General features: G+C 35.6%; 1 protein-coding gene across 2 annotated transcripts in view; it reads right to left on the minus strand.

The window, feature by feature from the left end:
* Window positions 1–15959, minus strand: part of fam171a2a (family with sequence similarity 171 member A2a) — an 83893-nt gene extending 67934 nt beyond the window's left edge. The window contains exon 1 of one of the 2 annotated variants that reach the window (XM_059006774.1): window positions 15656–15959. In XM_059006774.1, coding sequence (XP_058862757.1) covers window positions 15656–15797 — 142 coding nt within the window. In that variant the 5' untranslated portion in view covers window positions 15798–15959. The remainder of the gene's footprint in view (window positions 1–15655) is intronic. The other variant, XM_059006775.1, reaches the window with a different exon arrangement.
* Window positions 15960–19252: the final 3293 nt, after the last annotated feature.

The raw sequence follows: 19252 nt of genomic DNA on the forward strand, positions 1-19252 counted from the left end.
TGTAACATTACTCAGCAGGTTTAATTCGACTTTATGAAGCTAAATTAGTTAATTCTATAGGGTGATGCAAAACCTTTGGCCATAGCTTTACTCTGACTACCTCATGTTACATTGGGTAAGGTACTGTAGTCCACGATTAGTGCTAATCAGGGTGTATGAAACCAGCTCAATATGATATATGCATAGGGAGATCTTGTGTGTGTGCAATCTTTAACCATCCATACTAAAAAGGGTGCTTGGAAAATGCCTTTTGACACAGCTGTTTGTATTAACTTGTTAATACCAGTAGCCGTCCCAGGGCCTGACCAGTATATGCAGCCGTAATCCAGCGTGAGAACAAAGTAAGGTCAAAGCCCTTTTAACCCTTTCCATCCTATTTTTCAGGAGGTGGTGCTCACAAAATGTACTAGAGGCCTTTCAATTTATCCTCAGTGCTGGGATAGCTTAAACTGTGGCAATGTGATTCTTTACCTGCATAGTGTCAATGGTGTCACCTAGCCTTCAATCTTAAAGAGCAACTTGGTACACGTATGAAATACCACAGTTCTCAACTTATGTGTTCTTCTTCTTGTTTCGAATCACTGTGTATATTAGTTTCTGTTTAAGTGATCACATACTGATAAAAAACCCTCAATGTGGTGTCAGAGCTTTTAAAAAAAACATGTCTTCTCCATAAGTTCAGCTGGTACAGTAACCATTAATGTGTACCCCTGCCCTGAGTTGTTTTGTATGCTGTATTTTTTTACTGATGTTTTCTTCCAACTACAGGTTACACTCTGGTGTACCAGCGGTGCCTAGAGAGAAGTCATGTTTGTGAGCCATGAGCCCTAATAAGGACACAGGGGTAATCATCTGAATTTCAAAAAAGACAGTGTGATCTGATGACCGACACAGTGTTTATTACCTAATACACATGGACAGTATGGATGTTTGGAAGTATTCTCTACCATCACAAGACCCAATCATCTTGTTTTGAAAGCCATCGAGTTTGAACCCTGTCATTAGGTTTTTAAATGGAGTATATTCATACTTTCTACTTAACCCTATGCCGCCTACTAGGAATGACTATAAATTGTGCATGTATCCAACAACTTTCTATTTTAGTGCTAGTTTAATAACCATAAACCACAAATTAATACCCAATATATCAACAGAAAGGTATTGAGTAGACCTTTCCAATGACATCACCTGTTTTGTTGTAGGGTCTTTACAGATTTTGTCTTACAAGCAACGCCTGAAAAAAAGATTGACATATGAAATATTAATAATAATATTTCAAAAATGTGCACATTTTCATAATTTCCAAACCAAGTAGAAAAAAGGTTAGAGTATATGGGAGATGTGCAATTTTATGAGGATTTCAAATATTTAATCAGAATTGAAATTGCTTGTACAATTGCAGAGCTACATAAGGTTTTGTAATGCAAAAACAAATGTGCATAAAAGAGCCAAAATGACGGATGTAGAACTAAAAGTGAAACTGAAGAAACCTGGAAAAATAAAATAATCCCGTTTGTGATTAAAGTTAATTATTTATGTGTAGAGTTCTTGATATGTATGCCACACAATATGTTGAGTATGTTTATTATTATTATTATTATTATTATTATTATTATTATTATTATTTCTTTATTTTTTTTTTTAAAAGAAGAAACTTGTGAATACTGTATAGGGTAAAAAAAAAACTACCAATAATAAACAGCTAAATAATAATAAAAGTAATGACTACAGCTACATACTTATCCATCATTTACACACACAGAAACAAAGTACACTAATAATAATAAACAAAATAACAATAAAACAACATTGACATGGCAAATAAGTTAGCTAGCTACAGATCAACTGTCATATTTACTTTCGCCTCCGTACAGAGAAACATTTTCAAAACAGGACATGAAATACAATAAAAACGTATATAATTAAAAATAACAGTAACACATTTATAAGAGGAATATCTTAGATGTCTTTTCAGTAAATCGTTTTTTGTCTCAGTTGGCATCTGATGTGCCCTGCAGCTGTACACATACGCACACAGACACACAGATGAGTTACAGATCAGCACTTTTGGGCTTGTAAAACGGGAGATATAGACATTTCAAATGGGTGAGTGTCAATACAATTTTCCATTTAGTCAAAAATGAAACATAAATAAAAAAGCCACACCCACCGCAGCCCTAAACCAATTACATGGGGATATTCACCGAAGCCATGGTTATGGCCCAATGAAAAACAAAAAATCAACAAAGTTGATTGGACGGCTGAGATATATCATGTTTCGTCATCATACCTAAAGTTACAAAATTAGAACGCGTCGGCAGCAAAGGGTTAATTCGGGATATCACGGTATAACGGCATACCACGATATTAACTCACCGCGTTATTACTACCGCTGCAAAAAATATTACCTCGTTAACCGTGGGATCACGGTATTGTGAATAATAAGGAAGGCAGACTTGTGCACTGTATTGCATTGCTAGATTGCTTGACTAGTAATATTAATAAGTGAAAAAAACAATTGTTTAAATGTGATTTACACACATTATTTATTAGAAAAAATACAACTAATTATCAAGGTTCGCTTTGTGGCTTTGGCCATGATTTAAAGTAGTCTGCAGCGTCTTCACTCCACCAGATACAGTATGTGTTACACTCTGTTGAATTTTATAATTCAAGTGTTTTAACTTAACTTGTATTATGGATTTACACTGCTGTAAAACCACTGCTTCATTGTACAGATTCTTGATCAAATGTGTCAGCCCTATGTAGCAACTGTAAGTATGATGCTTGAGTAAGATTGGCTGAATGAGACATTAGTTTAGGTATTTTAGTAGCATAAACATAAAAAAAAATGGTGGTTATATTTTTTTAAACAATTAAACCCAAATTGATTATTCTGTTTCTTATTTTTGTATGCCTAATATCGCTAGAACTGCTTGCTTTTATTTTGAGGCAGGCCTGATTTCCATGAAAGGTTTTTATAGAGATTCATTTATTAAGAACACTAAGGGCCCCATTTTGAAGTGAGTGCAAATTTGCCCTGGGAGCTTCCACAGCACAGGGGTTGAATACTTATGCAAGCAAGATATTTCAGTTTTTTATTTTTCTTAAAAATATTTCCCAACATAAAACCAATGTCACCTTACAATAATTGATTTTGAGTTTCAGTGCTTTAAAATAAAATATCAAACAGAATGAAATTTCAATGTACCATTTGTAATTCAGTAATATGAGAGAATTAGTCAGGGGTCTGAATACTTTTGCAAGGAACTGTATATATATATATATATATATATATATATATATATATACAGACGTGCTCAAATTTGTTGGTACCCCTCCACAAAAAACGAGGAATGCACAATTTTCTCTGAAATAACTTGAAACTGACAAAAGTAATTGGCATCCACCATTGTTTATTTCATATTTAATTTTTTTATTCAACATAATATTGTAAATAAGAAAACAAATGAAAATGGCATGGACAAAAATGATGGGACCGCTAACCTAATATTTTGTTGCACAACCTTTAGAGGCAATCACTGCAATCAAACGTTTTCTGTAGCTCTCAATGAGACTTCTGCACCTGTTAACAGGTAGTTTGGCCCACTCTTCCTGAGCAAACTGCTCCAGCTGTCTCAGGTTTGATGGGTGCCTTCTCCAGACTGCAAGTTTCAGCTCTTTCCATAGATGTTTGATAGGATTCAGATCAGGACTCATAGAAGGCCACTTCAGAATAGTCCAATGTTTTGTTCTTATCCATTCTTGGGTGCTTTTAGCTGTGTGTTTTGGGTCATTATCCTGTTGGAGGACCCATGACCTGCGACTGAGACAGAGCTTTCTGACACTGGGCAGTACGTTTCGCTCCAGAAAGACTTTATAGTCTTTAGATTCCATTGTGCCCTGCACAGATTCAAGGCACCCTGTGCCAGGCGCAGCAAAGCAGCCCCAAAACATAACTGAGCCTCCTCCATGTTTCACTGTAGGTATGGTGTTCTTTTCTTTGAAAGCTTCATTCTTTCGTCTGTGAACATAGAGCTGATGTGACTTGCCAAAAAGCTCCAGTTTTGACTCATCTGTCCAAAGGACATTCTCCCAGAAGGATTGTGGCTTGTCAATATGAATTTTAGCAAATTCCAGTCTGGCTTTTTTATGTTTTTCTTTCAAAAGTGGAGTCCTCCTGGGTCTTCTTCCATGGAGCCCACTTTCGCTCAAAAAGCGACGGATGGTGCAATCAGAAACTGACGTACCTTCACCTTGGAGTTCAGCTTGTATCTCTTTGGCAGTTATCCTTGGTTCTTTTTCTACCATTCGCACTATCCTTCTGTTCACTCTGGGGTCGATTTTCCTCTTGCGGCCGCGCCCAGGGAGGTTGGCTACAGTTCCATGGACCTTAAACTTCTTAATAATATTTGCAACTGTTGTCACAGGAACATCAAGCTGCTTGGAGATGGTCTTGTAGCCTTTACCTTTACCATGCTTGTCTATTATTTTCTTTCTGATCTCCTCAGACAACTCTCTCCTTTGCTTTCTCTGGTCCATGTTCAGTGTGGTGCACACAATGATACCAAACAGCACAGTGACTACTTTTCTCCATTTAAATAGGCTGAATGACTGATTACAAGATTGGAGACATGTGTGATACTAATTAAAGAAACTAATTAGTTTGAAATATCACTATAATCCAATTATTTATTATCTTTTCTAAGGGGTACCAACAAATGTGTCCAGGCCATTTTAGAATATCTTTGTAGAATAAGCAATAATTCATCTCTTTTCACAGCTTCTTTGCTTTATTCTATGACATACCAAAGGCATGCAAGTATACATGTTAAAATAGCTTTTAATTTCATCACTTTTCAGGAGGAATGAAGCATTATTTCAATGAGCTGTAAGGGTACCAACAAATTTGAGCACGTCTGTATATATACACACACACACTAATCTGCAAAAGTCTTACAGATGTTGCATTTTTCTACTCTTATGCATTATGAGCATCAACAATTTACTCAAAGCCTCCACTAGTGTTTTCTACTATTATATATCAACCTTGACTTGCATAAAGAAGGAAAAAAATTGAGTGAAATAGCTCGCATCACTCGATTTTTATGGTGTGGTATCTGAAGCATAATCAACAAGTACAGAGAAACATCAACAGTAATTGACAAACCCAGGACTGGAAGACCCAAAAAGTTGTTTAACAAGGATGAGCAATACTTGAAGATAATATCCTTAAGGAATAGAAAGAAGACAGAACTGGCAGAAGGCACAAGTGTCGTTGTCCATCAAATCAACAGTATGAAAGTCACTCTTGAAATCAGGACTTAAAGGATGTGTTGCTGTAAGAATACCTCTGTTAAGAAAGGGGAACAAGACTAAAAGGCTAAAATATGCACAGAACACAGAAATTGGACTATGAAACAAAGGTCAAAAGTGCATTTGGACTGTCGATGGATGGACAACAAATTGTAAAATTCCCCTAGGTGTAACTATTTTCTGGAAAGTTAAAAAAAAAATACTATTGTATCACCCTGAATAACCCCCACTAGCAAACCACAGCCTTACCAGCAATGGCTCTGGATTTGGAACACATATTATATAAGTGGTGGATTACCAGCTAAGTATAATACCAGTGTAAAGAAAATACATTTATTACCACTGTGATACCATGGCAACATCAGTTCAGTAGCTGCTTTGTCTTTACCATTTATAAACCTGATGACATTTGAAAATGAGTAAGGAACTGCAACAAATAAAAAGGCCTCAATCACCCCCTGAAAAGAAGACCACTGAAACAGGCCTACATTTTCTCTATAGGCCTCAAGACAGTTCACAGAGTTAAAATCAGTGTGTCGCATAACTGCAGTGTTTTAAAGATGAAGCTAGTAACGGTCAGTCAGTTCATATTAAGCTTCAACACAATGATTTTTACAGAATGTCTTCACCAAATAAAGGGAGGGCTCAGAGTCTGTCCGCTTGATTTGTGTGCAGAACCAAAAAGAGAGGCCATCTCATTTTTTTTAGTGTGGAATCCTCACGGGAATACATTGTAAAGCCAGCTCAGAACAAACCATTTAAATATTTATAAAACAAATAGCTCTTTCTGACATTGATATCCTTTTAAACTACAGCAATGCTCTTGAATGCCATAAAATCAAAAGAGCGATTACCATATTCCTTTTACCATAAAACTAAGCTATCAATCTAATGAAGGAACATAAACCACACAGTCATGTATTAGAATCAGGATTTACTACACTCATGCACAGACCATTTGGGTTGCTTTTCTCTTTAGACTGTGCCTGAGGTAGTTACAGGGATGACTATACCACCCTTTTTAGTAGCAAAACACAATTTTCTGAAAAAAGAAAATATATTTATTTCAGAATTACTTTTCCAAAAAGCTTTTTTTCATCACCAACAAATTAAAAGCCTCTCTATATTTTTTTTAGTTTTCAAAGATTTACAAGTGCTCTAAAGTCACAATGGTTTTGGGATGCATGTTTATGGCTGCACTTATAACAGCATTATTTACTCTTTAAAATATCCTAATTCTTTACACTTTTTTTGATGTATGTGCCTTACGAATGGTTCTCTATACTGTAAGTTACTAATGTATTTGATGAAGTATGTAGCTGAAATGGAAGATGAAAATGTATTTAAAAAGTAAATCAGTCATCTCTACAGGCAGATTGCTAATGCAATCGAATACTTGTAATTCTGCAAGTGGGAGGTGAAATAAAAATGAGAAACCTTAATCTCTCAGAACTGTACTCGCTTTCAGGATCTATTTCCCTTGTGTGAACTTTTATAGCGAAATTTCTCTCTCACTCTCTAAGAACAAAGCCTTGATCCAACCACGCAGCCCTTCATTTAACTGGAATAAAATGTGTCCTGTAAAAAACAATACGAACATTAAAAAATGTAACGCTGTAATAAACTTTGAGGCAGGTTTTAATTGCAAAGTTTGTCCTTCTCAATATTATAAAACTAATGACAAAAAATGTAGTTGCAGGTTTGTTTTCATTTTTCACTTTCATTTTTAATAAATGTATTACACTAGAAGGACCGGAGATACCTAGAAGCCCCCCAGCAGTCTTTCTGACGGCTGTATTCAAAACACTGTAAATAGTATAACGAAAGGAGAAAGATTTGGATGTAATTCTTTTTTTTTTTTTTTTTATTGAGTGCATCACATAAACATCTGAACAACTGAAGTATATATATACAGACGTGCTCAAATTTGTTGGTACCCCTCCACAAAAAACAAAGAATGCACAATTTTCTCTGAAATAACTTGAAACTGACAAAAGTAATTGGCATCCACCATTGTTTATTCCATATTTAATAGAAATCAGACTTTGCTTTTGATTTTTTATTCAACATAATATTGTAAATAATAAAACAAATGAAAATGGCATGGACAAAAATGATGGGACCGCTAACCTAATATTTTGTTGCACAACCTTTAGAGGCAATCACTGCAATCAAACGTTTTCTGTAGCTCTCAATGAGACTTCTGCACCTGTTAACAGGTAGTTTAGCCCACTCTACCTGAGCAAACTGCTCCAGCTGTCTCAGGTTTGATGGGTGCCTTCTCCAGACTGCAAGTTTCAGCTCTTTCCATAGATGTTCGATAGGATTCAGATCAGGACTCATAGAAGGCCACTTCAGAATAGTCCAATGTTTTGTTCTTATCCATTCTTGGGTGCTCTTAGCTGTGTGTTTTGGGTCATTATCCTGTTGGAGGACCCATGACCTGCGACTGAGACAGAGCTTTCTGACACTGGGCAGTACGTTTCGCTCCAGAATGCCTTGATAGTCTTGAGATTTCATTGTGCCCTGCACAGATTCAAGGCACCCTGTGCCAGGCGCAGCAAAGCAGCCCCAAAACATAACCGAGCCTCCTCCATGTTTCACTGTAGGTATGGTGTTCTTTTCTTTGAAAGCTTCATTTTTTCATCTGTGAACATACAGCTGATGTGACTTGCCAAAAAGCTCCAGTTTTGACTCATCTGTCCAAAGGACATTCTCCCAGAAGGATTGTGGCTTGTCAATATGCATTTTAGCAAATTCCAGTCTGGCTTTTTTATGTTTTTCTTTCAAAAGTGGAGTCTTCCTGGGTCTTCTTCCATGGAGCCCACTTTCGCTCAAAAAGCGACGGATGGTGCGATCAGAAACTGACGTACCTTCACCTTGGAGTTCAGCTTGTATCTCTTTGGCAGTTATCCTTGGTTCTTTTTCTACCATTCGCACTATCCTTCTGTTCAATCTGGGGTCGATTTTCCTCTTGCGGCCGCGCCCAGGGAGGTTGGCTACAGTTCCATGGACCTTAAACTTCTTAATAATATTTGCAACTGTTGTCACAGGAACATCAAGCTGCTTGGAGATGGTCTTGTAGCCTTTACCTTTACCATGCTTGTCTATTATTTTATTTCTGATCTCCTCAGACAACTCTCTCCTTTGCTTTCTCTGGTCCATGTTCAGTGTGGTGCACACAATGATACCAAACAGCACAATGACTACCTTTCTCCATTTAAATAGGCTGAATGACTGATTACAAGATTGGAGACATGTGTGATACTAATTAAAGAAACTAATTAGTTTGAAATATCACTATAATCCAATTATTTATTATCTTTTCTAAGGGGTACCAACAAATGTGTCCAGGCCATTTTAGAATATCTTTGTAGAATAAGCAATAATTCATCTCTTTTCACAGCTTCTTTGCTTTATTCTATGACATACCGAAGGCATGCAAGTACACATGATAAAATAGCTTTTAATTTCATCACTTTTCAGGAGGAATGAAGCATTGTTTCAATGATCTGTAAGGGTACCAACAAATTTGAGCACGTCTGTATATATATACACACACACACATGAACATTTATCAAATCAAAATAAGAAAATGTAAATAAATAAACATCTGAACAGACATCGGTTTTTACAACATACATATTTATAAAACTGAAACGATAGCAATACATTTATAACTTTTTAACAGCAATCGGTTTATTATCAGATGAGCAAAAGCAACTGAACGACGTAGATAAATAAACTTAGAAGAAAACATTTTACAGAAGTGCAGCAGCACAACAAGGGCAGCAGTGTGGAGTAGTGGTTAGGGCTCTGGACTCTTGACCGGAGGGTTGTGGGTTCAATCCCTGGTGGGGACACTGCTGCTGTACCCTTGAGCAAGGTACTTTACCTAGATTGCTCCAGTAAAAACCCAACTGTATAAATGGGTAATTGTATGTAAAAATAATGTGATATCTTGTAATAATTGTAAGTCACCCTGGATAAGGGCGTCTGCTAAGAAATTATTATTTATTAATTAATTAATTAACAAGTTATAAAAAAAGTCTTATTTGTCTTTTTTTCGACAAAATGGTATTCCTTTACCTTGAGTCTAAGGCTGTTCACAATCAACAGCGATAATACGCTTCTCCACGCGGCCTTTCTGTACAGGGGCACAGCTTTCCGAAGTTTTATTTTTATTGCACTTGCCAACCTGGCACTGGCGGCTCTTGCGGCTCTCAGCGGGGTTGGCATCTTCAGCTGTGGGTACACGCTTGGCAGTTTCACTCTGTTCTAAATGCTTCTTGCGAAGTTCCTGTGCTAACTGTAAAATATATTCTCTCCTTGGTAAATTCGTCTCCATACAGTCTTTGTAAAGTACCCAGGAGTTGATGGCTGCTAGGTCCAATGCATTTTAAAACACCTGAACAGACCACCGTTGGGAGCCAGCTTTCACGGAATACTTCCGTGCCATCTGATCCAAAACATCAACTCCATATTTTGTTGTGTTGTAAAACTCCACGGTCTCTAGTATTTATTTTCACTAGTCTCGATGCTAATGGACTGACCAAAGCAGCGCACCTGGCAAGCAGGCGCCAGCCAAAAGGCTGATTGAAAAACAATAGACTGTCAGTCATTCACTCAGGCAGAGAGTTGAGACTACTCTAATTGCAGCTAAACACATTGCGGGCTGGTAAATAAAAATAATAAAATAGAATACCGTTCTGTATTATCAAAACACAATTGTTTTCTGTTTGGCCATCAATGTGACTGCTCCCAGGGCTATTAGGTATAATGTAATATATCTCCTTTATTTCTGCACTCCCGTGTTTCATGCTTTGTGAGAATATTTAATACATACGGACAGAAAGGTACATGAACACACAGCCCCATATGTGTTACACGACTGGAGAAAATTACATTTTAAAACCAAAAACCGCCAAAATGACTGCCGCGGGGCTTCTAGTGTTAAATTTATTATTATTATTATTATTATTATTATTATTATTATTATTATTATGATGCTTGTCATCTTTTATGTGTTACTATTATAAAACAGTACCTGGTTTTAACCTTTTTTCCTTTATTTTGTGCATTTTGTGCAGAATTACAGCCAGATTAAAAATTCCAATTAAAAAAGTAACCCTAAAAAAACCCCCCAAAAAACCCTGAACCCCTAAAAGTTGGAAATGGAGAGAAAACAACATGTAAAATGAAATTAACCTTTTTACTCAGACACCATCACGGGGTTGCTTAGAGAACAAACTGACTGCACAAACAGAAACACTCACTGGATACTGTTGTAGGAGACCAAGCAGATGCATTTGCTTACGATTGTAAGTCGCCCTGGATAAGGGCGTCTGCTAAGAAATAAATAATAATAATAATAATAATTCTGGCTGGCATTCTTAAAAAGGCGCTGCCATTCCTTATATGGGGAGCACCTTGGTGTTTTTGCCCCTGGAGCACATGCCCGACGATATTGTTGTTGTTCAAACAATACTATGCTTCAGTAGTTACAATTTGTGAAATAAATTGGTTACACAAAGTTTAATAAACAACATTTTTTTCAATCAATGGAATACTGTATGTTGGGTAATCGGTAGACAATTGCTTTGCTTTCTTTGTGTTTTGACTTATGTATCCTCGGGAATGTTAAATCTTTTAATCATACGGACAATTGTCAAAACACAAAATGAGTGTACAAGGAATGTCCCTCCAATCTAATGAGCCGGAGTCTAATGGAAATCCTTATATATCTGGGTACTTGAGAGCCTCAGGTCTAGAGTTTAGAACACCACGGAAATCCCCTCGTAATTACACACACTACTGAGATATGTTGACAAGTTGCTTTTCTTCCTGGATTCCTGAAAATGTCAAACTGATCACTTCTAACCATTAACACATTTGACAGATATTCTACAGTGGACAAGCTAAAACTGACACATATATTGAAATGTATTAATGGAAACTTGATAAGGACAGTCTTTATACAGATGCAACAACTAATCGATTATTGATCGCCATGGATATTATTTTACAAGCCTCAATTGAATATTTCAGTTGAATTTGAAGTCTTTTGTGAAAAGTCTACATATTTTCTTGTTTCTTGCTTTACAGTAATTAAGTTTTCTCAATGCGTCAATTATTACCAGTCCGATATTCAATCAGGAATTTGATTGCTGAGAGTATTCGAATCTGGGGATATAAGGAGGCACCCATCTGTCTGTAAAATATGAAACGGTCCAATTTATATTTACAAAAATAAGTTAAAAAATGTTGCTATTATGAACGGATGCAAGCAACACAGAGTAATAAGAAGAATGACTAGATCACTGTTCCTGTGCTGTTTGTCACATGGTCAGATCTCAGGTTAGCAGCAAGTAGCAGAAACGTGTTTAACATTGTACTAGAAATATCTGCATGACCCTAATTAAAGAAAAGATAAAGTGATGGTGCTTGTGTTAATAAGATAACAAACTGATTTCAAATCCTTGCTTAGCATTTCTTTAGGAATCTAGCAATTGTCACATTTACACCCATATGCATTAGCATCAGCATTATTTTTTAATCAGTTAATTTTTTGAGGGGTTTGTTACGCAAGTGACCTGATGTTGATTAAGACATTCAGATCTAAGGCATTATTGGACATATCGGGCAGGATTTTCAAAAGTTCTTAAATGATAACCAGTGTTAATCAAGAAATCAGTATGTAGCATTGATTTTGGCATTTTCAAGCAGTTGTTATGCCTATTTCGTTATTAAATAATCGTCCTAATGTGATTTCCGAAATTATGTCAATTTACAAAACAATGTTAATATTTTAACGAGCAGGGCTTCTTGTGACTATTTCTTTTGTTTGCATGGGAATTTAAAAGCAAATCTGTGTTAATTGTCATAATTTGCACTTGGAAAAGGAGGATTTTAATTAACGAAAGAGTATATAACTCACCTTGAAACAGACATTTAACAGACCGTGTCTGTGACGCCGACGATACAGAGAGAGAGTGTACAGGACCAGGTTTAAAATCTTACACTACCTTGATAATTCAATATTTATAGTTATGAAAATATTTTAGCCTTGTCTATATTTGTGGTTATGAATTCGATTTATTCTTATTTTAACCATTTGTAACCTTCCGGAACATCTGTTGTATTGCTACAGTGACTACCAATAAATACCAATAAATTATCAATGCAACTGTAACCTATTTTAATTCTGCATACGTACATTATATGACAGCTGTACTGTAAATTTTATTTGAATTATACAACTGAAATCTTGGTATGGAAAACAGCATTTTAGATATTACAATAAAGTTTCCTGAGGTGATTGCGGATTTGCTTTTAACACCTGTGTCTTATCCACACAAGAACGAAGAACAGGTGTCAAGGACACACAGCGATGCACTAGGAATGTGATTGAGAAAAATCATTGACATGGATTTTGCCTAGACATATTTGTAATGTTGTCAGACTCCCCCCACACTTTATGTACAATGTACACTTTCACCTTCACACGTTTATATGCATAAAAAATGTGCTTATAAAACTAAGTGTTTTGTGGCTAATCATGTTGAGTTCAGTTACCGCGGGGGCAAGCAAACACTAATAGAGAAAATGCATGATTAGAGAAATTCACCAAACAATTAATTATAAACAAATTGTGTATTGGGTTAGGGAGTTATTTTAAAAATGTAATAACTATATAATGAAGTGTTACATACATGGTATACATGTATAATAACTAACAACTACAAACACCAATGGCACTTGAAACGTATGTATTTATATATAGCCTATAAACGTACATATTAAAATACTGCAGCGATCCTGAGGGGAGGGGAGAGAATTAGGACAGTGCATACAGGGGAAAGGGGTTCCAGGAAAGATGTGGGGAGCGGGTGTCTGTGTAAGGGGTGGGGGGAGCGAGGGCATATAAGGGGGTGCGTGGAAAAGACCAGAAGATTCAGGGAAGACAAGAGTGAGACAGAAGGGTTTGTGTAGAGAGGTAGAGAGATAGACAGATAGAGGGGGAAAAAGTGTACAGGGAAAAGCAAAAAATAATTGTAATTAATTATTTTCATTAATTATTGCTGTACCACAAATAAACGGCTTGAGCCTTAATCTACTCACGGTTGCAGTCTCATTTCTGTCCCAAAAAGAACCCAAAAATGCTACAATACATACACAAGTAGATGTCATCAGAAAATAAATTGCAACCAATATACATAGATGGCTTACGGTATTTTTTTCTTTTTAATAAAAAAAAGATTGCACAATGAACATTAAAAGAGTTGTATATAGTAAACTGTGGTAAAATATCCCCCCGAATGAGGGTAAGAGACAAATGTGGTTTAATTATATATATATTTTTTTAAATATCGGTGCCATCTGATTTTTACCCACACGCCAGATAGCCGTAAATCAGCATTTCATATGTGAAGTGTTCTAAATAAATGTATATTCTGCATGACAAAATGCACAATTTTAAATGAAGTTTATTTTTATTTCCATTTGGCTGGTGGGAGAGCCGTCTCGCTGTACGCTAGTAGTTTCCATAACTGCGAATTCTGCTTCCATTCATTTTTCTTGATCTCGTTAACATGCATTTTGATTAACAAGTTCCCCTTACAGGAATGGATGTACATGACCTCCGATAATTAAGCTTTTTAACGAGAAATGCGTTCACTAACAACCTCATAGACTCAATTTCAAAGCATTAACGGATTGATTTAATTAACACATTTCATTTGGAAATCACTTGCTACTAAAGCTCTCGTTACTACACCGCGAGTTTGATACAATAACACTGTTTTTAGAAAATCCTGCACACAGAATCAATCAGACAGTTTCTTCTAATTCAGTTTACTTCCAATTGTATTTTAGCACAACACACAGGGCCACTAGTGGCCAAGTGTTGTAACTGCAGTTCCTTTATTTGGCACGTTTAACCCATTAAGTACCAAATTCATCTTTCTGTGAAAAAATTCAGAACACAAGCTGTATTTATGTAAATAAATTACATTTAAACTTAACTTTTGAGGTTAACAAAATTATAGTAAGTTATCATAACAATATAGTTAAAAGAGAACATTAAAATAACAGGTAGATGCCAGTTAAAAATGTCAAAAAAATTACAAAGTAGCCTGTCCTCAAATGCGGACATTGGCATTTAATGGGTTAATAAGCACACAGTGCCACCAAGTGGCACAATGCAATAGGCGAAGAGACTGAAGAAAAGAGATTGACCATTGTGTTGTTTTGTTGACTGCTGTCCACCAGTGTCTAAATGGGTAGGAATCCGCTTGATGAAGAGACTTCCTGGTTTTATTTTCTTTGACCAGGAGCATTATCTTCTGTCTTGCTTGTTTTATTAAAGTACTTATTTTGTACAAGTAAAAGAGTGGCATATTTAAACAATACCACTTTTGATCTCATCTTGCAATGCTAAACAACATACTGAAATTGATTAAATGGCACTGACATTAATAAACAGATGTGATCTCCAACCTTTCCCATGACCCAAGGCAAAAATATAATCTGGAGTCACAGAAAATACTGAATGCGGAACATTCAAACCAGTGGCTATGTAGGGCCCTGTGACAATTCTACCACGCTACATATTGTGGGTTAATGTTTTGAAATATCACTTATATTTTAGGTGTAATAATAATAATAATAATAATAATAATAATAATAATACGCCTATTTGTTTACACATTATCAACACTGTATTAGATTCCAAGCATAATATGGCTAGTCTAACAGTACTGTACAGAAATATATACACAGGAACAAAATAATACAGTACACCATTATCAATAAACACCACATCAACAACATTCGGCTAAACTGAAACTAAATGTCGCATATTACTATTAATTGTTATGCGTTGCATATACATGCAAACCAAGGAATGTGGATATGTATTTATGTATAACATATCAATTAAACACTGATGTTGCTTGCGTGTACTACTAAACGCATCCCTGTATGGTTTGTTTTTATTTTATTTTTAATATCCAAAACAAATCATGGTGGACTATAATACCGCATCTCGCATCTGTGCCGCTTTCCCAGTGACATGCATGCTTTCTCTTACCTCCTCCCATTCAACTCTACATCATGAATCTGCTGGGGTTTCCTTGCAGAATCCCTTTGTTTCCACGCAATACATAAAATATACCTGACGTATTCAATCAAAATGTTATTATTAAAAAAACACAATGCAGTCTATATACGTTAGAGAACCAGACAACTGTAAAAAAAAGAAAGGGGCTGGGTTGGCAAGTCCAGGCAAACGGTGTACTTATCACCCTGCTACCTAAATAAATCTAAACACCAAACTCACCAAGCGTGCCTTGATCCGGGAGGGATTTTGTAAAAGCCTTCCAAACGTTGCCCAAAAAAAGAAGTAGGAGAAGAAAACGTGAGATGTGCAAAGCTGGCATTTTTAAAACAACATCACTATTCCTAGCAAGGTAGCCATGCATCCATGTTGTTTTTCTAGCGAGCTTTTGACTACTGATCGCTGCTTCGGTTGCCACCTCCCCTCCTTGCTCCCTGATCACATTACAGTTCCATTGTCTATATGGGAGGAGATGTTGTGGAATTCTCTATGTCAACACCCTCTGCTGGTAGACCTCCTGGTAAAAGCGTGCAGAGGGTACTGTAGCTGCCGAAAAAAAAAGGCGTTTGATCTTCACAGGGCTTTAGAAATGTGTCTGTTAACAATTAGGTGTCTTTAATCATGAAAACGCCCGTATTACACTGTTTAAGTGAAAATTAAAACTGCTTATACAACCTCACAATACATATACGTGCATACAGTACACATTTTAAACACATGTTGACATACCCCATACTGAAAGAACTTATATTTCACTATATAAAAGGCAATATATGCTACAGTTATATGCTGCTATTTCTCTTCATTTGGTTTTTATGTGTCCACATGTATGTTCATATATAAATTATATACGGATTGGTTATGAAATTGGCCCGATTTTATAGTATTTTCAAAATAAGGACTTTATGTGTTAGTACATGTAACATATTGCTCTCCATATTTTTTTTTATACTCCAAATATGTGTCTTTATACTTTAAATAAATGTGTTTTATAACCTACGTGTGTTTGTTATACCTTATACTGTATATATTTTGTATAATCTAAATGTGTGTTTTTATACTTTAAATATATGGTTATTTTATAATCTAAATGTTTTTTTTTCTATAATGAAAATATACCCCTTCATTTGGTGAATGATTTATGCAAACGACTACATATGTCATATTATCCATTGTCTAATTAAAATGTGAAAATTAATATTAGAATATACACACAATGTATATAACACATGTATATACTTACACACTGTAATCAGAATATAAAATGTGACACTATAACACTTTCATATAAATATAATTCCTAGGATTTGTCCTTTACAGAAAAGACAACACAAGATATATAGATAGGTGTTAATAAAGACTGGAGTAAACGCTTTGAAAATATGTCCCTGTGTATGATAGACAATCTAATATTTATTCAAGGGTTGTTCCTTGGTAAAATGTTACAATGAGATGATATGGGTGCTAAGGTAGCTTTAATTGTGTCTTGTGTAACTAAGCTATCTTGTATCTTAAATGACCTGCGTGTTTGATATACTCTTTGCAGGTAAAAAGCAGCTTTAAGCAGAAAGTGATTTTATGCTATTTACAAAAATGTTTATGGTGTATGATAAATATAAATTGATAATTTTTTAATTAATTAATTTTTTTAATAAAGAAAACAAATCTTGTATTTCTTATTCTCGTTATTTTCATATTTGGAATCAGTGCATTAACTCACATTTTTGTATATATACTTTTGTGAACATTTTTAACGTATTCCTTATTTACTCTGTCTGTATACACACACATTCATCTATCTTTTTATGGCATACAAATCAAGTCGCATGATATCATTAATTTTGATCATGCATGTTCCTGTTTTGCTTATATTTAAAACACATTAAGCACATATGTACATCAATATATGGATATGTGATGCCTATATGTAACATATAAAATGGTATACATTGCATATATGTATAATATATAGAAAATATGTGTTCTTTCCATATGGGACAGGACGCCAAATTGTACATTTACCAAAATTCTGAGATCAATTAAATCATTTTGTTCTAAGAAAAACTAAATAAAATGTATGTATTAACATTATGTGTATTAGAACTCCTAAAAAAACTCAATACGGTGCTGAGTATGAGGCCACTTAATTAGGAACATCCTCAGGACAACATGAGCACCAAATGGTACTATTCTATTGGTTTTGTGTGTTAAAAACTGTAATGTTTACCATTTATTCTATTAATCATTCACAACTGGCACAGAACCATTGCAATGCCACTGTGAATCAATTTTGGAAAAGAGAGTACCTAATTTCAGTTGTTTTGCAGGGTATTTCTCTTACTCAGTCTTTCTCTGCAGCCCTGTTCAAAATAACAGGATACCAGTACGTGTTTTTTTGTGAAGTCTGGACTGTACTTTACTTTTAACTCCCACAAAAGGCTACTTAAGGAAACCAAGACGGGGCTGAGGTCTTTAGCCTGAAAAAAGGATTTCCTTTCGAGTAATATAAACAATATCATGATATCTTCTTTCCTAACGCAGACTTGAGTTTGCACTGTCATGTTAGCCACAGTGAAAAATGGCAGAATCCATGGGGAAGTGCAGATGTTCTAAGGTGTTGCACCAATTTCATCATACACATACAGTACAGTCTACATTATTACACTGGGACTGTTTGTGAAAATGCAATTGGGATACCATTATAATACCAGTATAATACCCCAGCAGAAATGAGCAGGACAGGGTCATAGCAACACAATGGATGCGAAACACATATTGAGCAGTGGCTCTGATGTTGTATCACACTGTTTTGTATTGATATTGTACTGCAATGAATTAGCAGCAATGTGTATTGGCTCATAACTTTGTGGTACCATGTTGAAACATTCAACCAATGTCCCATTCACCATTACAGTACAGAAGTGCTGATCGTTAAGTTCAGGGATCTGCCAAGTACAGAGAGAACTGCTAAATTGGACTCCATCTTTGCGTTACTGGTAAGTTTTGATTTTAATGCAAATACAAGCAACTATGAATGAATGACACATAACTGTGATTTTAAAAGTTCGGGAAGGATTTTTGGACAAAGCTCTTTTCAAAGCAGAGCAATAGATAAAATATGACCCTTCCTTTTTCTTGCATGCTCTATTTTTAGTAGGAGAGAGCTTTTTAATCTTACAAAATGAGTTAAATCAACAAGTCCAAAATTTGAAAAACAAACCCCAGAGTAAGCTTTTCCATGTCACAATGAATCTTTATCACTTCATGTTCTCCACAGCAAGTTCGGAATGAAAGACCAGACAGCCGTAAAAAGCATTTAATCTCAACTAAGAAGAAAAAAGGCTTTTGTAGTCACAAAGACACGCAGCACAAAGAGCTGAGCCTACTGTAACTTCTCTGATGTCTACAGAGTCAACCACTGTCACCCTATTTGACTTTTGGTTTTTCCTCAGAATTCTGTTGTTTGCAATTACTGATGAATAACAGGTTTATCATTTTGACTTTTTAAAAGACATTAACCTCGAAACTGCCTTTGCAGAGTAGCCCCTTGTTTGTTTTTGCAAGGAACACACACCTCTTTCTGTGAGACTTCAGGAAGATTAAAGGGCTAACTTTCTGTGCTTTTGCATGTGTGATTACATTTCCGTGGTCCTGACCTTGGTATGTGCTGCTGGCATATTGAATGAACTTCCAAGTTCATGTGGAACAACGTTGTATGTTTCGTACATATCTATAAAACATTTATTTGGTCAAATGGTGTTAATTCTCAGATATTTTTCATTCATAAACTGTAAGTCCTGTGACAGCTGACCTGGGTCT

This window comes from Acipenser ruthenus, chromosome 33 (assembly GCF_902713425.1).
Source record: "Acipenser ruthenus chromosome 33, fAciRut3.2 maternal haplotype, whole genome shotgun sequence".
NCBI classification, from domain to species: Eukaryota; Metazoa; Chordata; class Actinopteri; order Acipenseriformes; family Acipenseridae; genus Acipenser; species Acipenser ruthenus.